This window comes from Furipterus horrens, unplaced genomic scaffold, assembly GCF_987537825.1.
Source record: "Furipterus horrens unplaced genomic scaffold, mFurHor1.1.pri manual_scaffold_2, whole genome shotgun sequence".
NCBI lineage: Eukaryota > Metazoa > Chordata > Mammalia > Chiroptera > Furipteridae > Furipterus > Furipterus horrens.
In genome coordinates, this window is record NW_028327172.1 from 71,562,991 (window position 1) to 71,586,867 (window position 23,877).

At 43.7% G+C, this 23,877-nt stretch overlaps 1 protein-coding gene across 1 annotated transcript; it reads left to right on the top strand.

Annotated features, from left to right (window-relative positions):
- The first annotated feature begins 14,774 nt into the window (after positions 1-14,774).
- On the top strand, positions 14,775-23,628 carry LOC150018785 (transmembrane 4 L6 family member 1-like). The gene is made up of 5 exons (XM_090267844.1): positions 14,775-14,945; positions 19,038-19,103; positions 20,603-20,748; positions 23,256-23,442; positions 23,608-23,628. Exons 1-5 carry the CDS (start codon positions 14,775-14,777, stop codon positions 23,626-23,628), a joined length of 591 nt encoding a protein of 196 aa, XP_090123970.1.
- Positions 23,629-23,877: the final 249 nt, after the last annotated feature.

The window sequence follows — 23,877 nt, forward strand, 5'->3', positions numbered from 1 at the left end:
TTGTAACAAAAAAACAATAAAAATAAAATTTAAAAAAAAAGTTCTTTGTCTTCATCTTCTCTTACTGCCAAGATACAGATTAGATGCTTGCTAAATACTAATTATATCAGATCCTTATTTCCTTTCATGCACCATTCTTTCACTATTAAATATCTCAAATTTATGTTAATAGAATGCAGTTATGCCCCTCTTCCGAGTCACATTTAAATTAAAATTCTAAACTTAACCTAGCATATATAAACCTTTGCTATTATTTAGCACCTCAGCACTCATTCCTTCTGATAAGACAATTATCCCTCTTCCATTCACATTCATTCAATTTGGGAGGGGATGACCCTACACCCCCTGCTCAAGGGGAGTTGGTGATACCAAACTAGATAATTGAAGCACTATATTTTCCTGGTCTCAATATTTGGTTCAGAACATATGACTCAAAAAGGATGAGTGAAGAAATAGGAAATGTTTTCTAGAACTGCAGAAAATGATAGAGATTCTTTCCCACTGTACTTAAACCTTGGAGCCTGTGGCCTACCTCCACCCATAGTCTGTGATCAAGGCAGAACAGAACAGTATAAAGCTGAGAGATGAAAGAAGTCATTTTTTGGTGATAGTGCTTGGTCCCTGAATTCAGTGGTGGTCAAGGCCAACCTACCACCCTTGACTATTTAGTTATGTAGGCCAATAAATGTTTTTATTAAAAGAAACAAATTAAAGTTTGTTTATTTTGATATTTGTCACTTAAACTTATCAGTATATTAGTTTTCAAAGGCTGCCATAGCAAAATACCACAGGTTAGGTTGCTTAAAGAACAGAAATTCATTGTCCCTCATTCTAGAGGCCAGAAGCCAAAGGTCAAGGTTTCTTCTGAGGCCTCCCTTCTTGGCTTGCTTCTATGAATGCATACCTGGTGTCTCTCCATGTGCCCAAATTTCCTCTTCTTAAAAGGACACCACTTATATTGGATGCAGGTCCATCCTAATGGCCTCATTTTAACTTTATCACTTTTTAAAGGCCTCATCTCAAAATACAGTCATATTTGGAGGTACTAGTGATTAGGGCTTCAATATGTGATTTTGTCACACATGACTTAGCCTATAACAACCAGTAAGAGTGAAAATAAGAGTTCAGGAATAAAAAAGAGAAAAAAATTTATCAAAGAAACTATAAGAAAGAACTTATTGGAGCTAAAAGATAAGCATTTCTAAATTGAAAGGGCCCACCAAGTCTGCAAAACACACATCATTGTGAAATTTCAAAATGATAAGGAAAAAGGAAGACCCTATGAGATTTTAAGGTGAAGAAAACAGATCACCCACAAAGGAACAAGAATTAGACTGTCCCTAGACTTCGCCTTAGCAATGTTGGGAACTAGAAGACAGTGGAATAATGACTTCAAAGTTCTAGGAAAATATTATTTCCAACCTGAATTCTCTACCCAAACAACCACATTCAGGGTAGAATAAAAACATTTCTAGGCATTAAAAACTAGGCATTTATTTTTTAATTATATTTTATTTATTATGCTATTACAGTTTTCCTGACTTTTCCCCTTCTCCCCCTCCACCCAGCACACATACTCCCTCAGGTAATCCCCCCACCATTGTTCATACCCATGGGTCATGCTTATAAGTTCTTTGGCTACTCTGTTTCCTATACAATACTTTACATCTCCATGGCTATTCTATAACTACCAACTGTACTTCTTTTTTTTAAAAATATGTTTTATTGATTATGCTGTTACAATTGTCTCAATTTCTTTTCCCTCTGCTCCCCTCCACCCGGTGGCCCCCCTCCCTCCAGTTATTTCCCCTTTTTAGTCCATGTCCATTGGTTGTGCATATAGTTCTTCTCAACCTCTTCCTGTCTATTCTATTCCCTCCTACTATGCTCCTTAATTCCTGTACCATCTCCCTCCCTTTCTCCCTTCCCCCTCCTTGCTGGGCTCCCTGCAATGTGTTCCCCATACCTATAGTTCTTTTTCCACTCTTGTTGCCTATTTAGTTTGCCTTTGTTTCGATTCCCTAGCTTCTGTTGTTGGTTCTTGTGATGTAGTTTTCATTTTAATGTTCATAGTTCTGATCCTCCTTCTTCTAAACCAGTCCCTTTAACATCTCATATAATAGTGGTTTGGATCTAATGAACTCCTTTAGTTTTATTTTGTCCTGGAAGCACTTTCTCTGCCCTTCTATTCTGAACGACCGTTTCACTGCATAAAGTATTCGTGGCTGTAGGTTTTTTACTTTCATTACTTTGAATATTTCTTGCCAGTCCCTTCTTGCCTGCACAGTCTCCTTTGAGAAATCAGCTTATAGTCTAATTGGGACCCCTTTATATGATTCTTTTCTTCTCTCTTGGTGCTTTTAAGATTCTCCCTTTATCTTTAATTTTTGACAATTTGATTATAATGTGTCTTGGAGTGGTTCTCCCTGGGTCCAGTTTCTCTGGAACTCTCTGTGCTTCCTGGACCTGTAAGTCTATTTCCTTCCCCAAGTTCGGGAAGTTCTGTGTCATTATTTTTTCACATAATGTTTCAATTCCTACTTCTTCTTCGCCCTCTGGCAATCCTATAATTCGAATGTTTGTTTGCTTATAGCTGTCCTAGAGGTTTCTGAGCCTCTCCTCACTTTTCTTACTTTTTGTTTCCTCTTTCTGCACTGGTTGACTGTTTGTTCCTTCCCTATGTTCTGGTTTGTTGATTTGATCTCTGGATTTTATTTCCTCACCACTTGTCTCGTATGTGTTTTCGTTCTTTTCAGTATGAGTAGCATTCATTCCTTCCCTGTCTTGTTCCAATTCTTTTGTTAATTCTGTAAGCCACCTTATAACTATAGCTCTGAACTGAGCCTCTGAAAGGTTTCCTCTTTGTTCGTCTGTCAGATCCCACATCTGCTGCCTGGTGAGCTGCATCACCAGAATTTCAATTGTTGTTTGCTTCATTCTGACAGACTTGTTTTTAGCTTTGCTTCCTGGGCAGTCTATATGGGGCGGAGCCCCGTGCACTCATCACTACTCGGCAACCGGCAGCGATCGGCAACCTTTTTTGCCACACTGCAGCGCTTTGTGTGGGGGCGGGGGTCCAAGATGAATTCCTGCCATTACTCTCCTCTGAGAGATCGGGATCCGTCTCCCTGCCCTCCAGGCCTCACCGTCCGAGGCAATGTGGGGGCTGCCTTTCCCAGCATTGGAATCGCAAGCTGCAGGGTCTTCACTGCAGCCGGGATTGCTTGCCTGTCGTTTCTCGTAGTCCCGCCGCTATGCCCGCTGCTACCACAGACATAACCGCATTTTATCACCCCTCCTACCTGTCTGGACGAGCACCTCTGGTTTATAACTTCATACGTTGGGCTTCCATGTAGTTTTATTTTCTGGAATTTCTGGTTATCTTTTGTTTTGAGGCAGTTGTATTCCTTCTGAGTTGTAGAGGGAGACCGAGTGTGTCAGCCTAAGACTCCATCTTGGCCGGAAGTCCAACTGTACTTCTTAACACCCTCACCTCTTCACCCATTTCTCCACATCTGCCTCCCATCTAGCACCCTTTTCATTAAATAACTCCCTTTAATATTTGATGTAATTATAGTTTGGTGATGATAAACTCCTTTAGTTTTTTCTTGTCTGGGAAGCTCTGCCTTTCTATTCTAAATGATAGTTTTGCTTGGTAGAGTAATTTTGACTGTAGATCCCTGCTTTCATGATTTTGAATATTTCTTATCAATCCCTTTTAACCTGCAAGTTTTCATTTGAGAAATCAGCTGACAGTCTTACTGGAACTCCCCTATAAGTAACTAACTGCTTTTCTCTTGTTGCTATTAAGATTCTCTCTTTATCTTTAACTTTTGGCATTTTAATTATAATGTGTCTTGGAGTGGGCCTCTCTTCATCCACCTTGTTTGGGACTCTCTGTACTTCCTGGACTTGCATATCTATTTCCTTCACCAAATTAGTGAAGTTTTCTTTAACTATTTTTTCAAATATATTTCCAATTTCTTCTCTTTCTCTTCTCCTTCCAGTACTGCCATGATACAAATGTTGGAATGCTTAAAGTTGTCCCAGAAGCTGCTTACACTATCCTCATTTTTTTGGATTCTTTTTTCTTCTTGTTCTGATTGGTTGTGTTTGGTTCCTTATGTTCCAAATTCTTGATTTGATTCTTGGTTTTATCCACTCTACTGTTGTTTCCCTATAAATTGTTCTATATTTTGTTTAGTGTATCCTTCATTTCTGACTATGCTGTTGACATCCTCACTAAGTTCCTTGAGCATCCTTAAGATCAGTGTTTTTCATTCTGCCTCCAAAAGATTACTTATCTCCATTTTGTTTAGCTCTTTTTCTGGAGTTTTAATCTGTTCTTTCATTTGGGCCATATTTCTTTGTCTCCTCATTTTGGCAGCCTCCCTGTGTTTGTTTCTACATATGGGGTAGAGTTCCATTGATTCTGTGTCCTGGTAGTAGGGCTTAATGTAGCAGGTGTCTTGTAGGGTCCAGCGGCACAGTCTCCTCTATCACCCAAGCTGGGTACTCAAGGTGGGCCCTCTGTGTGGGCTGACTGTATGCTTCTCTTGTAGTTGAGCCTTGATTGCTATTGGCAGGTCAATGGGAGGGATTTACCCAGGCCAGTCAGTTTCAAGGACTGGCTGTGACCACCGACTACCAACCTCTGCCCTCTGGGGAGGATCAGCTGTGCAGGGGAAGGGTGATGGTACTCCAACGTGACCTGTAGCTGTCCACAGGGAGTGTAGTCTCTGGAGTTCCTTGGTTGATGTAGGCCAAGGTCATCCCCTACCTGTGTTCTGCCTGGGGCTACCCTGTATGAGCTATAAGGCAATCTGAGATAGCTGCTACTTGTGCTGGGCTTGGAGGGTCCCAGGTAAAGCAAAGCTATGAACTTAGGCTGGCTCTTGCTAGTGCTGGTCCTAGGGCCACTGAGTTCAGGAGCTCGGGCTCACTGAGGCCAGCTGTTGCTTATTTGGGAGGGTTTAGGAAGTTGTGAAGCATGAGCCAAAACCAGTCATTCATATGGAAATGCAGCTTGGGTGGGTCCATAAGTTAGGTGGGGTGGTGTCTCTAGGGATCTCCAAGGTGGATCAAACAGTGTTAGCCAGGTCAATGGAGTCTCAGGTATGGCACCCACCTAATGGCTCTGTTTTTCTTGGCGGGAGCAAATTCAGAATAGGGACAATGGCCTCTGCCCACCTTTCTGTCTGGAAGAAAGCTCTCCACTAGCTCTCGCCTTGATGCCAAACACTTCAGTTCCTATCTGTATGCCACTTGTGTCTTTCAAATTGCTACCCCAGTACTGGAGTTCAGAGGAAGTGAGTCTGGGTACATGTGCGTGTAAATTCTTTAAGGGGAACCACTTGGGACTCCAGAAGTTTCTTCCATTGACTCAATTCCTACTGGTTTTTGTAGCCATAAGTTATGAGGACTTATCTTCTTGGAACTTGAACACTTGATTTAGAGGGGCCTGGTGTGGGGTTGGGACTCCTCACTCCCAAGATATCCCTCCCACTTTTTATCCACCATGTGTGGATGTGGGACCAGCCCATTTTGTGTCTCCACCCTTCCTACCAGTCTGGATGGATGTGTTTTCTTTAATTCCATAGTGATTGGATTTTCATTCAACTGAATATGTGATGGTTCTGATTGATGCTTGTTGTATAGTTTAGTTGTAATTTTGATGTGGTTGTGCAAGGAGGTGAGACTTGTTTACCTACATGTCCATCTTGACTAAAAGTAGGCATTTATTTTTAATATGCATTGTTGCAGAAGCTATTGAGGATATGCTCCAGCAAAACAAAAGAGCAAACCAAGAACAAGGAAAATGTGGACTCCAAAAACTGAAGCAGTGAGGAAGTCCCAGAGTGGTGACTGTGCAACATCTGCAGAAAAGCTCTACCAGGGTGGAAATATAATCATAGTGTAAAGTAGGGTTCTACACTAAACAGTTAAAATGAACTGTAGTTCTGAAACTAAACCCATAGACAACAGAATACATTTATGGTTTCAGGACAGAATGTAAATATTGATCTTAATGGTGTGGAAATTCAAATGATGGAAGTTGGGAGGTGAAAAGATGAAAGGAGAGTTGCAAGAAAGGGTAAAGATGTGAATGGTCTCATTTTTTAAGGAAGAAAGTAAAAAATGTCTATAGATGAACAAGAAATAGAGTGGTACATTTAGGACAAAGTTTCAAAGGAGAATGATAAAAGGAATAGAATAGTGATAAGTTAAAAGAGTGAGGGAAAGGGGGAAGGGGATGGTAAAATAAAAGATCAGTAGCAGAAATTTTATAACTAACTTCTAAAATTGATCAGTAAGAAAATAGGAGTATAAACATTATATTTAGATACAGGAGGTAACACCAAGAGAAACAGATTACAAGTGGCTGCCCTGGGGGAAAGAACAGGAATTAGAAAAGCATAAAGCCAGGAATCTTTATTAGCACAGGTTTTTATACTTTGACTTATTAACCATAGTCAGTTATTTTATAAATTTATTTTTTCAATTATAAAGCATTCTGAGGTCACTGCCAAATAGCTTTCAGTCCCTTGTTTCATGTAGAGATCCTAATTCTCATGGGCAGCTGTCAGGTCCCAGCACCAAGAATTGCTTTTCATCCATCTTGCTGTGAATGCCATAAGCAATAAAGCCTCCATGATCTTTCACAGGTCAAGGGCTTTTAATAGCTTTCAGTATTTATGTGGTACCTTTCATCTGAGGAAGGCAGTGCATGTAATGACATTATCTCACCATGTTCCTGTGTAGAAGGTAGGAGGCAGGTGTTATTAACCCCATTACATATATGGGAAAACTGAGGCAAAGAGCTCTCATAACCAACCTGCTAGGTTGGTTCTGTCACTCAGAATTAAGGAAGTAACTCCTGAGCCTTAGGACCCTTATAAGGGACTCTAGGAGATTTAAAAGTCCTGAAGAGGATTTTTTGTGAAGGCACTTGTGAGTAGGCTTAATTATGGGCTCCATCCCTTCCATCTTTTGGCTGAGTGATCTGGGTCCAAGGAAGGGTGGAACCATGGGGAGAAAGGAGTAAGTCACAGACAGTGGAGGAGGATGGGTAGAAATGAGAAAGAAACACCTAGTTAATTTGAGCAGAGTATTAGCCATTCATTAAATAGATCAGAAAGTATTTATAGTGTCCCCCACCTCCCATTAGGTTTTCAGTTCTTTGCTTGCTGGCCAGGAGAATTCAAGGAAGAATAAAATTGGTACAACTCATCAGTAGCTTATAATTTACTTGAATTCATAAGAAATACACACAATGGAAAATATGGAAACAACACTGCCCTGGGAGGTAGAAACAGAACAGTAAGTGAAATAAGACTGTAGGGAAAAGTAAGGTGAGCAAGGGTTTGAGCAGCCATTTTTTTCAACCTGTAAATCTTTAATGAGTACCCACTGCAGACCAGGAACTGTGTTAGAGACTTAATATATATTACCCCATCCCTGTTTTCATGGATTTACAGGCTAGATTATTTGGGGAGAAAATAGCTGGCAGGGAGTATGTGGTGGGAAGGATCAGAAAAGTCTCCCAGACGAAGTAAAGTTTACAAACTGAGACCTAAATAAAGAATGGACATTGTGCCTACAAAGTGGAGAGAGAACTTCTGGGCAGAGGGAGAGAAACTTCCAGATGGGGAAGGCAGGGGAAGAAAGGGCTTTCAAGGAGAAAGAAGGGCTCGGGCTCAAATCTGACAATTCTTTTCTGAGGTCATCCAGCTTTCATCTCCTAGGCCAGGACTCCTCCCTTCGATAATACTATTTTTGCCTTAAACTCAATTGAGTTTAAGAGAAGTATCCCCACTCCACTTTCAAATCTCCCTTTCCCTCTCTCTCACCTAATCTAATTTTAGAGGCATTGAGATCATGTCTATTACCAAAAAAAAAAAAAGAAAGAAAATTCCAAATCTCCTGCCAATTTTAACTTTCCAGTTAGAATTTGGTTTTTAAAAAGTGTTCCTTATTAAGAATATTTTTGTGTTTGTATGAGTTAATTGCCCAAGTCCTATTGTCACCACAAAGTTGCATCTTGAAATAACAAAGGACAGCAATGTCTGGTCAAGGTACTACGTGCAAATGGACACATGGGCACCAGATGGAATTCCAGCCAAGCCGGCCAGTAAAGCTGTGAGGTCACTCTAGGTGACTCAGGGGGACGAAAGTGTACTGCATTCTCAGCCCCACTTGGGGCCCCTGAAGGAAGCCAGGAGTGAGAAGGTGGGGACAGACACTCAGTTTACCAGCTTAACCAAGGAGGAATACTCCCTGACTTGCCTGTGACTGGGACTCTAGGCCAGGCAGAGGAAAATCACGTGGATTAACGCACATTATCAGCTACAACCCACCTTCTCCATACACCAAAGGAAATGGGTCCTTAGCCTATCTTCTTCTGGAATGAGAACAGTAGGTGGCAGACAACAGAGCATAACTCAATGGTTTCTGCATGCCGAGCCAGTCCTAATAGCTGTTGTTTTCCCAGCTCTTCAGCGTGTTCCCTCTGTGGCCCTATCTGCCCATTCCTTGCCCATTCATTTAGTGTAAAAATCTAAACTGGGGAACACTCTGATCATAACAGAAGACAATGATGACTAAGCCAAATTAAGCAGATCCCCAGGCCATGCAGAGCCTTTGCTAAGTGCTGAAGCCCAGCCAACACCCTCCTTTAGATCCACAGAGCCTGGGGAGGGTGGCTGCACCTGGGTTGGCTTAACTCCCCAGGTTCACCTCTTGTCTCCACCAAAAAGCATATCAGCCCTGATCTGGTGGCCCAGTTGGGTGGAATGATGTCCCATACACCAAAAGGTTGGGGGTTTGATTCCCGGTCAGGGCACATACCTACGTTGTGGGTTCAATCTCTGATCAGGGTATGCATATGGGAGGCAACCAATCGATGAATCGATGTTTCTCTCTCTCATCAATGTTTATTTCTCTCTCTCTTCCTCTCTCTCTAAAATCATATCCTGGGGTGAGGATTTTTTAGAAAGCACATCATAATTCTCCTGGTGTCCCCATACAGCCTGTTACATATACATGTCTCTCTGTTCTCCTAGAAACAGATAATTGAGATATTATTACTACTAGTAATTAAGTTACTAATAGTAAATATCTTATTAGTTGTAACTAATGTTATCAAAGTCATCACAAATACTTATAATAATTATTAATGGTAGTAAATTTACATATTTGTTTCACAAGAACCACTATAAAGTTAATGAATTTGCCCATGCACCCTTGGAATATAGGCATGTTTTTTCCCAAGCATAATATTTTCTTGATTAATAAAATTAGTAAAAACTGAATAAGAGAATCTCAACTCTGCTGCTCTTTTCATACAGTTCTTCTTAGCTCTCCAGGACTTTATGCTCTCACAAGATTTAGGCTCCCTCTAATGGTTATATCTGGTTACCAGGGAATTCCTCAAGTTCACCCAGAAATCTGATCTGATCTCTTTCGTTGAGGAACATTTAGTATCAATGAATAGGACGTGGCCTATCAGACTCTGTGGTGCCTTCTGATATTCGTGAGTACTAAAGCCCAAAAGGGTAAAGTTCAATTCAAATTTCTCTCAACCGATCTTTAGAAAAGGAGTCAAAATACATTTCTAAAATGTACATGAAAGCTATTCAGTAACTTCAGTAGAGACCTGAGACTTTCATGCTTGAGCCAGAGAGCAATGAGATTACAAATGGACATTAGACATTAGAGTCATGGGACCTCAGGGGTGTGAGAGAGCCTGACATCTGCCTAGTTCAGCTGCCCACTTGTTTAGTTCTTGAGACCACCTGCTTCCTAGGGATCCTGCCAGCCTGCCTTAGCCTGGCTCAGGCATGAGTCCAAGTCAGTGCTGAAGGCAAACAGGCTCCTGTGGCAAAACTGGATAGGAAGCTCTCATAATCCCTTTTTATTAAAAAAAAAATTATATATAATTTCAATTTTCTATTTAATTATCAAGATTATTAAAAGAAAACGAATTATACACATGTAGTTTGTGCTTTAAAATCCCAGACAACTAATAAATGCAAAATTACTATTTCTGAAGTTATTTTAAAATTTGCATCTCCAGTGTCAATTCTGAAGGTGGTCAAACAGGACTGATATTGCTCTGGCTGGCGTGGCTCAGTGGATTGAGCACTGGCCTGAGAACCAAAGAGTTGCCAGTTCAATTCCCAGTCAAGGCACATGTCTGGGTTGTGGACCAGGTCCCCAGTTGGGGGCATGCAAGAGGCAACCACACATTGATGTTTCTCTCCCTCTCTTTCTCCTTCCCTTTCCTTCTCTCTAAAAATAAAATAAAATAAATAACATATTTAAAACAAAAACAAAAAGAAAAACAGGACCGCTGTTTAGTCAGCAAGGATTGTACCTGTGTTTGCCTCTGCCCGCTCCTAGAAATGTCCTCCAAAGACACAGTAAAATAATTGAAAAGACCAAAAGAACAGGAGATGAGATCACAGAATAGCAAATGTCAACCTACCAACAAATGCAAGTGTGGCCCTGACTCAGTCAGCAGAGAGAAAGCCGACCTCTAAATGCCTGCAGAGAATGCTGATGTGGATGCTGGGAAGTTCAGTTCTTCAACCTGTAAAAGCTCAGGAACCACAGTTTTCTGGTTTAGAAGGTGGGGGTGGAGGCTAGAGCTGATAAGATCTTGTGGCTTGAGCACCCCCTAGGATCTACATATCTAGCCAGCAGACAAGAGAAAAAAAAAAGGATGGAGAATCGCACATGAGAAATTATTATGGACAGCATGTCCAGGGATTTTCTGCAGATGACGGGCAGTGTGCAGGAGGCCTGAGGGCCCAGAATAGAGTCTGGCTGGATGGCCCAAGATCAGAAAGTCAGCTCAGTGCTGTAGGAAGAGTTCAAAAATGAGAACCTTGAACTTTCTTTTAGTTCCACTGATTTTGCAGCTCAGATCTTCTTTGATCCTGTTTCCTCATCTGAATGATGATGAAAAAACATCTGTCCTGATAGCGCCTCGGAGTTGCTGAAAGGACAGTCTAGGCACAGCATAGGAACGCACTTCGCTACAACCTACAATGGGTTATAAATTACAGTATGGTTAGACCTCGGGAGCCAGGTATCTGATTATAGAATCACTTGATTCCACTTTCTCAGAGATTTAGTAACACACTTGTGGTCACTGTGGAGGAAAAATAAAACTTGGTACATTACTAAAGGGAAATGTGTTCTCATGGGCAGGAAGGGGTGACCGCCAGACCAAAGACAAAGAGGCCATTCTGCCGCAGCCACCACTGGTCACTGACTGCGAAAGTCGAGATAGATGCGGAGCAGAGCCATTTGGGGCTCATCTCACTGGGTGATCAGGTAACCAGATTCCTGGCACTGTGCCCCAAGTGGCTACACTCCACCCACCTCTTGCTGCATTAATATCACAGCCTTGGGGGCCAGAGGAATGGGTGAGAAGAGAAAGAGAGCCTCCTTGACCATCCATTTCCCTTCCTTGGCTGGTTGAGACACAAGCCCAGCCAGAAAACCAGACACAGCCAAGAGACCCCACTGCCCATCAATGTGGGGTGTGATTGGTCAACAGTCCAGGTTCTTGAGCAGGGTTCCTGCAGGATGACAAGGTGATGCTCCAACCCCCAGTAAATAACCTGGGTCTTTTCCACATGTGTTCACGCAGGGCTGATGGGCCCACCCTGCCTGCCAGCATCCAGAGCAATCACATCCCTACACCCTCCTTCATCTCAGCTTGGTGGAAACACATCCGCCAGGGAAACTTTTCAGAGGTTATCAGGAGTGACCCACAGTGGGGAGCAGAGCGCAGTAAGTGAACACCTTTGTGGCTGGGTGGCTGAGCTCCTCCCCTGGGGCTGCCTGGCAGGGGAGGTAGTGCCGGCTCTTATTGGGGGAATCTGAGCCACTTTGCCCAGCCTGGGGGCAGCAGGAGAGAGGTGTGGCCAGACAGGAAGAGGGGAGCCCCTGAGTCTCAGAATTCAGTGTGCCATAGTGCTGAGTGGCCTCAGAGGGGCCTGGAAAGGTTTGGGGCCTCAACCTCCAAAGAGACAAAGAACTTTCTCATCCAAGAATCTTCAGGGAAGAGTAGACGGCTGTGGTTAGATGCCTAAACCATCCTGTAAGGTGGGTGCCTGGGATTTGTAGCTGTCCGACATCTATTAAGTGCTTACCTTGTGCCTCCTGAAGGGTGGAAGGATCCAGAGCCTGCCCGGAAACTTCCAGGAGCTGAGCTAGAAGATTCTCGAGGTGCAACACGGCCTGCAGGGGCCCTTCCCTGCTGCTGGCCTGGTGGGGCCAGGGTGGTTTGCTCGGAAGAGGCTCGCCAGTGTGCCTGTACCTCCGCCCCCCACAACCAGGTACTGCGTTGAAGGGTGTGTGTGTGTGTGTGTGTGTGTGTGTGTGTGTGTGTGTGTTTCTGCTTAAGAATGGGGAGGGCTGGTGTTGAAAGCAAGTGCCCACAGCTTAGCCCAAAGCCCCAGTGTGGCACTGAGGCTTTCCGAGCCCAAACTTAGAGTACAATTATCTGCAAATATGAATATGATGATTTGGGGAGCATGAGGCAGATGATTAGAAATAAAGTTTATGCTTAAGAAACTCAAGGACTTACAACTGTCCCACCCGTTGAGGCCAAAGCTATGGGAACTGGAAAGACTCAGAAAACAAACTGCCTCATTACTGGTTGTGTGGTCTCAGACGAGCTCGTTGGTTTCTCTGAGCTTCAGAATGTGTCCATCAGCAAATGCACTAAATGTGTATCGTGATGATGTCTCTGGAATGGGCCTATCGAAGAATCAAATGAAATCATGCCTGTGATGTAATTGTGACTTTTTTTGCTACTTTCTCCAACTACCTAGCTGTATAACCTTGAACAAATAATTTTAACTCCCTGGGACTGTTTCCTTGGAAATGAAGGGACTAGATTTCTAAAGGGTCTTAGCAGCTCTAACAATTTCTGCCAAGACCCAAGAGAATGATCAGCTTCCTATAGTTTAATTAAGTGCCAACCTTAGGTGCTGCACAGTCCCCCTTTCCAAATGTGGCCCCAGTCTCAACCCACCCTCCCTTCCTCTTAAGAATATCTGTGATTTTCCTGGAGGGTGAGCGCAACTGTATTCATTGCAGCAAGAGCTATGATATCAGATGTTAAGAAGAAATAGGGGCTGTTGGTTTTGTACCTTGTTACATCATGTAAGAAGGTTCGACAGCCTTGGTTTCTCAGTGCTCCCAGTTCCTACTCATCTGCCCTAACTGGGAGTAGCTGGAAGTGGATGCGGGCAGACAGACATTTGAGAATCAGGTCTGCCATTTACTGTTGGGGAACCCTGGAATTTTATTTGACTTCTATAATACTGTTTCCTCATGCAGCTGCAGAGCTATTACCTCATGGGGATGTTCTGAGGCTCAAGTGACATAATGTCTATAATGTGCCTGGAGTAAGTAGCAAATAATTGTCTGTGCTGTTGCTGCACATTGTCCAGTATTATTTCCCTCTGAGTGTTAAATTTTCATTATCACAGCTGTTAGAGACCATAATGGTGAGTGAGATCAACAGTTTCCATCTCCCTCATCCAAACAAAGGAGCCAGAGGCAGCACTCCATTCAGGCATCAGCTTTCTGCAGCCCTGAATTTAGACAGCAGATAGAAATAAGACCCCAAGCATTATCATCCCACTTAAGCCATTGTTCACTAATAACTGTTTGAATCATCTGTGGGAGCGGAAAGCTAAGTGCAGACGTTTCTCAGTTTTGTCCCCAAAGAGCAGTCCCTAGCTGTGCAAATTACTACAGGTTTCCCCCTCTGGGAGGGGCCAGTAGGGGCACCAGGCCTCCATGTCCTGGGATCGGGGTAGTGAATGAGCTGCTATTCAAGAGCCAGCCCACAATCTCAGCATGAATCTGAGCAGAGAATGGCACAAAGAGGTGTTAGGAGGGTGCCACCTAACCCGAAACTGGAACGCCTCCCCAGGTCGCAGAGTCACGTTCCACAAGCTTCTCTGTCAGCCTTCACCCAGCAAATGAAGCATTGACTTTAATCTCATGTATGCTTGGGAGCCATAAGTGCAGGGGAAAATAAGATACAAAACCTTTCCCTTCCTCCATCTGGCTTCTCTGAAACCTGCAGGCTCAGTAAACTTAATTGACAAAGAAAATGAGAAAAGTTTTTCATATAAATAAAACCAGAGGCCAAAATGATTCCAATCTCTTTGGTTCTTCGCTCTCCAGCCACCATGCATTGAGAGCCTTATTTCCATCCTCTCACTGATCCCACAAGGGGAGTGCTATTGTCAACCTCATTTTACAGATGAGGAAATTGAGATGAGAGAGGTTAAATAACTGGCCCAAGGTCACAGAGCTGCTAAGTGGTGGATCCAGGGCTTAGACCCAGAATCTAGTTCAAAATCACTATGGAAATTCCTCTAGGAGTGGATGGAAGAACCAGAATGGGATCCCAGTAGTTTCCTAAACATCACTTCAGTCCCCCCAGTCCTTTAAAGAGAGCCTACAGAATTCCACTATGAGCCAACTGCCTTCACATTGATTTTACTTCCTTTTGTCCATGCACCACCAACTAGGAGGTCGATATTTTCTCTGCTTTACAGAGGAAACTGAGGCTCTGAGAGGTGACATGGCTTCCCAGTCACACCACCTCCCAGTGGTGAAGGTGGGCATGGCACATTGCTCTTGGGCTCTGCAGCCGGTGCCCTCTCTCCTGATTCTGCAGTGGCCTGAGTGGCAGCTTCCGGTTGGTTTTTCTCTCTCTCTTGCAGGGAGGATTCACCATGTGCTCTGAGACGGGCTCCAGGTACGCGGGCATGCTGCTCTTATCCTTGTCCACCGCAGCCATCATTGCCAACCTCCTGCTGTACTTTCCCAACGGGCAGGTTCTGGAGCCTGACAAGATCACAGACTTGGTCTGGTTTTTCCACGGCTTTCTTGGAGCTGGACTCTTGGTAAGAGTGAAGTTTAGCTAGCTTACCTCCTCCAGGTGAAGGGTGCCCCCAAACACCCTGCAAGCCACAGAACAATCATCTCACCTTGGCACCACTTTCCCTAGGCCCTCAGAGCATGGCTGGCTGCTCCCCCTCTGTATTTACAACACAGGGTGCATAACCAGTTTCCACATTGTGGCGACACATCACACTGCAGGCATCTTTCTATTTCCCTCCCTCCTCCATTAGGCTACACGCTCCTCCAGAACAGAGTCCAAGTCTCATTAGCCTTTGCCCTCTAAGTGCCTACCTAGCCAACTGCTGGCTGAGGCCAGAGCTTAATATACGGCTGTTAATTGCATGAAAGATACACTTTACAAAAAGCACAATAACTGAGTATTTGTCAAAGTCATCAAGTTTCAAGATGACCATTTGAAATATCAATTATGTCACTCCAGGGCTTCCCTGGGCAAAATTATGGGGTTAGCAAACTTTCTGTAAAAGGTCAGATGGTGAATTATTTCCAGCTTTGCAAGCAATGTCATCTCTTGTTTCAACTGCTCAGCTCTGTAGTCATAGGGCGAAAGCAGCCACAGATAATATGGAAGCAAATGGGTGTGGCTATATTCCAGTAAAACTTTATTTATAAAACAGGCAGCTTACTGGATTTAGCCCACAGGTTGTAGTTTGTTACCCTCTGAGGTAGACATTGAGTGTCTTCCTTCCTTTCCACCTTTTTCATTTGGCTCCTCCTCTCTCTTTGTAAAAGACTAGTTATGTGAGACCCCAATTCTGGGCACTGAGTAGGTGCTCAATAAATAGATGAATGCGTGGGATATAAAGAGGACTCAGAAAAAAGGTGGCCACCTCCCTTCTTGCTTCTTCTCCCCACACAGTATTAGACCAGTGATGTCTCAAGTTGCATCCACTGACCACCCACCCTTCCCATCTGTGACAGAGGACGGACCTTCCTGCACAAGACGACATCTAAACCAGCAATGCCTGGGCCAAGCATGTCTGTTTCTCAGCTCAGAATGCTTCCTAAGGGGCAGCACAGACCTGGGAAGCTAACAGACCCTGCTCAGATTATGAGTCTGCACGGGCCTGCTCTGCAACCTCCCTGAGCTTCAATGTAAGGAAAATCACACCATTTCACAAGAAGGTGGAGACACTAGTGAGCTCATGTGTACAGAGTGCCCCCACGTCCCTGGAAACCAGTAAGATGCAACCAGTCCTCTTTCCTGGCTCAGATTACCAGCTCCTCCACCTCTGTGGATCCTGCCTAGTGCCTGTCACCTGCCTCTTACCTTCACTGCTTATTTCTGCAGGACAGATTTGCATTTCTCAGCTCCACCACCAAGCAAATTCCTAAACTCACTCTGTCCAACTGTAGTATTATATAGGGACATTAGCACCTAACTTTTTTCAAAATATAAGTGAGCAAATACAGTTACTGTTGAAAAGAATCAAGCAGCTTGAGATCTGTGTTTGCTAATAGCAAAATCTCAGAACAGTTATTAAAAGAGAGTGCCGCAGAGGGAAAACATTCTCTGATTAGCAGGAAAACAGTGGGGAGCTGGCTCAATGAGGGACCTGACACCCCGTCTCCACAGCAGCCCTTAACACCAGCTGGCTTGTCCAACCCTCGCTTCAGTTTCCCAAGAAAACCTCCCAGGATCTCTTGGGAAGAAATGGTTCCATTTGTCTATTCCCAGTGAAGTGGGAATAACATAAACAGGACAGAGCCAGTTCATGAAGCTGCATAAAGTGAAAAATGGAGAGCCTGTCTCTCTCCTTCCTTTCCTTTTCTTTTCCTTTTTGCTTCCCTCGTTCTTTCTTTTTTCGTTCAGTCTTTAGCATCCACTCTGTGTTCCCATGTGCCTGGCTCTAGAGCAAACTAAGTCAGTGGCTGTGGGGTTGGAGAGAAAATGGTATATTTGTGCTGGGAGATCTTAGGCACGAAACTGCATTGCTCTAAAGTTTCTGTAGGATGGGGATATCAGTAATAGCTGTCTGCTATGGTTATGGTGAGCCTTACATGAGCTCATGTAGAGACCACCCAGTCCCAAGCCTGGCTCGGGCTATTTCTCATTGCATGGCAGCCGTAAGAAAATTGGAGCAAGGGGATGTCAACCGTCTTTGTAACTAGTGTTATGGAGTTGGATACACCCAATTCTACCATAAAGAGAGAGCTGATAACCAGGCAAACTCAGCACACTCTTCTCCAACGCAATGGACATGCACTGCCAAATCCTAAACCTGTGGTTCTTGTACTATATGCCACGTATACCCCAGCTCTCATCAAAGCCTCACAAAATGTGCATACCAGCAGGGAGTTTGGTACAGTGTCTGTATGCTATGCTTTATAGTGATCTAGATACTCTGGGGAGGAATATGCACCCTCCAGTTCTCCACAGTCCCCACCATTCCCTAATATATTATACCAGGACATATGTTTTTTTACTTAAAATTACCTGCAGAGCCTCTATAGTCATGTGAGTTTGCACCCTCATCTCCCCCATACCTGGCCTCAGACTATCCTCTTTAGCATCAAATTTTCCTCAAAGTGTGTCTTAGTCATCTGGATGAGGACTGAGGACTGGCAACCTCTCAGATGCTGGCATCAGCAACCACATTACCAGCCCTTTCTCGGGGCAAGGTAATTTTTTTCATAAAGCTAAACTCACCCATTATGTATTTATTTTCTATTTTGGATTCACGGTCCTGTCATGCTAGTACCCTCTCTTCTACCCCACACTGCCAGGAGAAACGGGCAAATGTCGTTACACACCTCACCACCATGTCATTGGGTCTGATTCTGTGTCGGGCGCTGGGGTAAGAGTTGCTGAGCCCCAGAACTCAGCACCCAGGGAGCAGAAGGAGAAGCAGTGTGCTCAGGGAACCGGGGCCTATTGGTGGGAAGGAAGGAACCAATGATTTTAGTGGGTGGGGGTCACTAAAAACTACAGAGAGAGGAGATGGGGTGTCTAATGGTTGCTATAATAAAGCACCACAAACTTGGTGGCTTAAAACATCAGATATTCATTCTCTCACAGTTCTTAAGGCCAGAGTTCTAACTAAATGTGTTGGCAGAGTCCCATGGTCTGTGCTCTAGGGGAAAATCCATCTATCTATCCCCTGCCTTTTCCAGCTGCCAATAGCTATTGGTGCTCTTTGACCCGTGGCTGCATCAGGCCAATCTCTACCACCCTTTTCACACATTCTGCCTCTGCCTTCTTCTCTGTGTGTTGATCTCTCAAAACTGTGTGATTGTATTTAGGGCCCACCCAGGATAAACTCTTACTAAAATCTTAATTTAGTCCTGGTTGGGCGACTCCCTTGGTTGGAGTGTGGTCCTATGTACCAAAGGGTTGTAGGTTCAATCCTAGGTCAGAGCACATACCTGGGTTGCAGTTTGATCCCCAGTTGGGATGCATGCAGGGTTAGGGGCAACTGATTGACGTTTTTCTCTCAGATTGATGTTTCTTTCTTTCTCTCTCCTTTCTCTCTCTCTCTCTCTCTCTCTCTCTCTCTCTCTCTCTCTCTCTCTCTGTCTCTCTGTCTCTCTCTGTCTCTCTCTCTCTCTGTCTCTCTCTCTGTCTCTCTCCTCTCTCTCTCAAATTAATAGACATGTCTTTGGGTGAGGATTAAAAAAAGAAAAAGATCCTAATTTAGCCATATCCTTAGTCATAGAAGATAATATTCACAGGTCCCAGGGAGTGGAAGTGAATATATCTTTGGGGTTAGGAGGGGGGCATTTGTTCAGCCTACTACAGAAGATAACATCTAAACTGACCCTTTGAGTGTAAAGAGGAGTTTACCTGATGGCAAAGGTGAAAGGCATATTCAAGACCCAGAGTCAGGGACATCCTGGCTCTATGTTGGAAGGCCACAGCTAGTGTGTCCAGAGGCCTGAATGATGGAAGAGAAATGACACCATGAAGGGCTCGTGCAACCCAAGTCCAGGGCTTATGTTGGATCCTACAGGCAATAAGGAATCCTTAGACATTTTTAATTAGCTAGACACACAATCAAAACCTTGTTCCAAAAAGGTAACACTCCCTTTATTACAAGAGGTTTCTTTCTTTGTTCTGTTTGTTTGTTTTGCCACAGGTTATGGTGCCAGCTCTAATTCTGTTGAGAGGAGGCGGGGAGGGCTGCTGTGCTCACAGATGTGGGGTAAGTTCTGTGGCTTCTACAGAATGTTTAACCTCCTACCCACTCCCACCCCTAAAGGGCTTATTTCCTAGGCCGTGTGCTTTAGTGCCTTTGAAGGACAGACCATGAACCAATACTCCCTTTGAAGCGCAGTGATATTATGCAGAGATCTAGCCAACAGAAGTCCTAGGAGAAACCAGCCTGGAGAGGATGTAAAGAGAGTTGTTTTCAGTGGACACAAAGCCAATGAACTCTGATAGACCAGCCTGCTGGGGTTTGGGTGTTTGTGTTTCTCTCTGTCTGTCTGTCTGTCTTTCGAGGGTCTAGGACCTATTTCCTGGTAGCCAATGGGGTAACACATCATAGGACTGAGATTCAGGCAAGAAGGTATCCTGAAGACTGTACTCTCAGAAATGTTTTCACAGGAATTCTCTTTAAATGCCCTGTGAAAAACAAAAGTCTGACACTCTAGTAAGTTCATCCATTATGCATTTATTTATTGTTCCTGATCTTGTCCCTGATCACAACAGGCTATCAACTGCTTTTACATTTCTAGTTCACACACTATCTCATTTCTCCTTTCTGCTCGAAAAGTTCCCTGTCCCAACCCTTGCAGCTTCCAATCAGAACCTCCACAGAGACCCTAGCCCATGTTGCCTGAGGACCATCTCCAAGGAGCTCCCTGAGTCATTCTGTCAGCTCCATCTGTCCCCTTCCCTCACTCCCTGTGTTAAGAAAGACACATGAACATGCTGGGAATAAAAGCTTATGCTTTGAAGCAAACAAGTCCTTCAGCTTTGCCCCAATTCATTACTGCGCTAATATGCCAAGTCACCATTCCTTGACACTTGCTTTGCTGTGACACTCACCCACCGACCCACCTAGTCAACATAGTTATGGAGTTTGTACACAGTACAACCCCTCAGTTGGTCACTGACTCAGGATTGAAAAATAATTATTCATTTACTCACCCAACCATACAACCAATATTTATTGAACATCAAACACCAGAATGGCAAATAGGTGTCATTTAGAGTGCCAACATCAATTGATCATTCACTCTGTTTGAAAAGGACTGTGCAGTCTCATCCAAGATTGGAAGAAAAGAGTGCTGAGGTCAATTACTGATGTCTACCAAGAGCGCAGACAAGGAGATTGACTACACACACACTGTATGTCCCAGGAAGTGTGTAGGCCCTGTTGGGGGTGGGGGACAAGGGATGAAGGGGTCAGTGATGGATAAGTTACATTTCCCATTCATGATTTAGTAGTGGATTATTTCATTCTTTAGAATTGTAACTGGGGTAGATGAATGGACAGAGGATGTCTCAGCTCCAGCACTCAGTTTTTGTACATTTGGCAAGCAAAACAAGGACATCTACTTGATCTAGCATCTGCAAGAAAAGATTTGTATTCTCTTCAATTTGCCAGGAAACTCAGGGGATGCATTCTTGAAAAGCTGACTTGCCACCCCTCCCTCCTCATTGCTGCTCTAAATTTCTGACTCTGTTCCATTGCAGATGCTGTTCCCTGTACTTCTGGCCATACAGGGCACTCTGGGGGCTGTGTACTGTGTGGTCATTTCTTCACTGGGTTTGCTCAGCGGCCCCTTCTGTGACACAGGCAGTGGAAACTATACCTACCCTTTCAGGAATGAGAGCCTGGAGTGAGTAGCATTCATGGTCATGGGTCAGTGTCTAACATCTAATGATGACACAGCTGATGACCACAAAGAGTATGTGCTCTCAGTATTGACCATCCAGTAATGGGGCCAGGTACTTTCATTCATACCTACTATCTTGTTCCTCTCTCCACATCTGGTCCCCAATCAATAATCTCCAGGAGGTGATTAGCCAAGGTATTCATTATAATACCTGACTTCATTAACCCCAATTATTAAACTCAACTGACTATGTGCTGAGAGCCTGCCTAGTACTTGCTAGGCACTGTCATAAGAGAAGGGAGTACAAAGGAAGGAAAAGACAACCTGCCTATTTGCAAGTAGCTCACAATTGAACTGGAAAGACTTAATTACCAAATCTGTAGTTGCACAAATATCCTGAAATGGCTGGACCTATGATAATGCACATTTATTTTCCTAAGGGAATACAGAAAGAGACCCAACACCAATGGATTTGAGAAAGACCCTGCTTCTCTTCTCATTTCGTGTTCTCTCCCTGGCAGATCTCATCCATCCCCACAGCTTTCAGAACCATCCATCTATCCATGTAAATAATCCCCAAATGTCTCTCAAGCCTATATCTTCTGAATTCTTGACCCAAATATCTAATGACCTCCTTGAAATTTCCTCTTGAACATCTCACGGTATTTCAATATTCATATGGCCAAAAATCTTACATCCACAAATCTCCTGTCAGTCATTCCCATCCTATTAAATGTCACCTAAAAGCTGTGAATCATCTTTAATTATTCTCCTTTCTCACTTCCCATGTTTAATCCATTACCAAACCTTGTTAGTTCTACCTTGATAATATACCTTGAATATACACTACTTTTCATGTGTCTGTTATCTCCCTGTTCCCAATCTCCAACACCATCTACCTCCACTCCTGTAGCAACCATCCAACAAGTATCTGTTGGGGGAGGTCATCAAGAAGATGTGACCATCAACTGACACTAAGCTGAACCTGGACAACTGGAGGCCCCTAAGCCCCTCCCCTGTCCTTAAGATATGCATGCACTTGCATTCCCCACTCCCAGAAGCTATTCCAAGGATACAGCCTGGAGAGAACAGTGAGATCTGGAGGTTATCTGGACAGTATACGTGAATCCAGTTAGGGCCTCTCTATAAACACTTCTAAGATTCTGGAGAGTGGGTGTGGAGAACTCCTCATCTTGCGGCCATCCAATGCAAGTATCGTAACTAAATTCCTTTGCTTATTAAACCTGCCACCTACCAGTCTGGGGTGGTCTGCCTTTTTCTTTAGCTTCTCCCTACCTTCCCTCTCTGGGGGCTGGTTTCGGTTACACTTGGAAAGCTCCTGGCCAGGTTTAGGAAGCAACAGTATCCCAGTTTTATTTTTCCCTTCAATCCTTTTGCCATTGATTAGCCAAAGGGATTTTTTAAAATGTAAAGATACTAATAAGGCCAAGAAATCTTTACATTTAAGGAAGTTGCAGTCTCATTGGGAACTCAATAAATATGGATATGAATATGCGTGAAGATAAAAAGAGACAGAAATGTCAAATAATTACAGTTCTATGAAATATGGCCTGAAAACCTATTCCATTTTCTCTTATCCAGCTAGTACACTCTGATTCCAAAATTCCCTTACCGTTTTTGCTCACATGCTACTTCTTTTTATGATTCACTGTTCTCCTCTCTGCTGCTGTCTCCTCCAAGGCTAGGTGACGCCAGCTTTCCCTATGAAGCCTTCTCCAGCTATCCTAGACCTCTAGACTTCCCCTTTCTATGATAATAATTATGATATAACTAAAACATATTGCCTACTACATGGCAGACAATGAATGGACTAATGCCTCATCTAATCCCCTCACCACCACTTCATGGTATTGTGCCATTTTGTATTGATTATTTAGAGAACAGGAGTGGAAGGTTGGGGAGGGGGATTTGTTGTTCTATTTCATGTACTCATTGGTTGCTTCTTGTATGTGCTCTGACTGAACCCCAACCTTGGTGCATAAGGATGATGCTCTCACCGACTAAGATTCCAGGGCAGAGCCTCGACAACATTTTTAATCCCATTTTATACATAAGGAATCTGATGTACAGAAGCATTTAGGAAACTTATGTGAAACTTTTTAGTGAGGAAGCTGGAGTTAGGTCCTGGGCCTGTAGGACTTTCATGCCCAAGCTCTTAACCACTTACTGCTTCTGAGACCCTTATAACAACGGTTAAAATCTTGTAGCTCAGGATTCCCCACTTCTTCATATGCTCTCTTGTGTGGCTACATCTGCTTCCACAATGCCTTGCTGAGATATTGTGCTATCAGAGGGAAGGACATTGTGTTCAACTTTACTACCAATGAGTGATAATGAAGCTGCCAACTTTATGAAGATGAGGGCAATGAAGACCCTAAGACTTTGCAATCTCCTGTGTTAGACTAGTGCCTCTCACACGCTTGTAAATAGCAGCTCCCCCTCTTTACTCTCTCTCAAAGCCAGGCTCATTTTCTCCTCTATCCTGGCAGGGACAACTACTTATTCAACCAGCCTACCTGGGCCACTTGCCAAGAGCCTGAGCACATCGTCCTGTGGAATGTGGTCCTGTTCTCCATCCTCCTAGGGATCGGTGTGGTAGAAGCTGTGCTTTGCCTTAGCCAAGTCGTCAGTGGGCTCTGTGACATCTACTGTGGTACCTGCATCCGGAAAGGACAGGTCAGTGCTCCAGAACGCAGGAATTTTCAGGTCACTTCCCCTAACCTGTTTCACACTGTCTCTCTCCTGCCCTAACCCCACATTCCCAAAGGCAAGTCGGTAACTAGGAAATAGCCTTTGAACTGTAGAATTTCATTTGCCACTTTGAGTTTAATTTTCTTTCAGGTGAACATAACTGGTTTATGATCAGCCTAAGAAATCACAACTTTTGACAGACATATGGGAGTTCCCCATGTTTCAGAAGGACTGGATTTGATGAATGTCAATCTCCAGAGTTCTGAGAAGCTGAGAAAAATGGCCTCAACTTTCTTATCAGAGTAGGTTTTTATAAAAGGACAAAGGTTTTGAAAATTTCATCTACTTTCCTACAATAAAGATTGACATGGCCCCCAAATGGTCTCTAGGGATGTATAATAATAGAAATAAAAATATAAT

What these genes read in the sequence shown, in the direction of transcription:
- LOC150018785 (XM_090267844.1), top strand. Translation starts at nt 14,775, where the DNA reads ATGTGCTCTGAGACGGGCTCCAGGTACGCGGGCATGCTGCTCTTATCC. An exon ending in TTCTTGGAGCTGGACTCTTG is followed by an intron (nt 14,946 to 19,037) that starts GTAAGAGTGAAG and finishes GTTTTGCCACAG; the next exon opens with GTTATGGTGCCAGCTCTAAT. An exon ending in TTCAGGAATGAGAGCCTGGA is followed by an intron (nt 20,749 to 23,255) that starts GTGAGTAGCATT and finishes CTATCCTGGCAG; the next exon opens with GGACAACTACTTATTCAACC.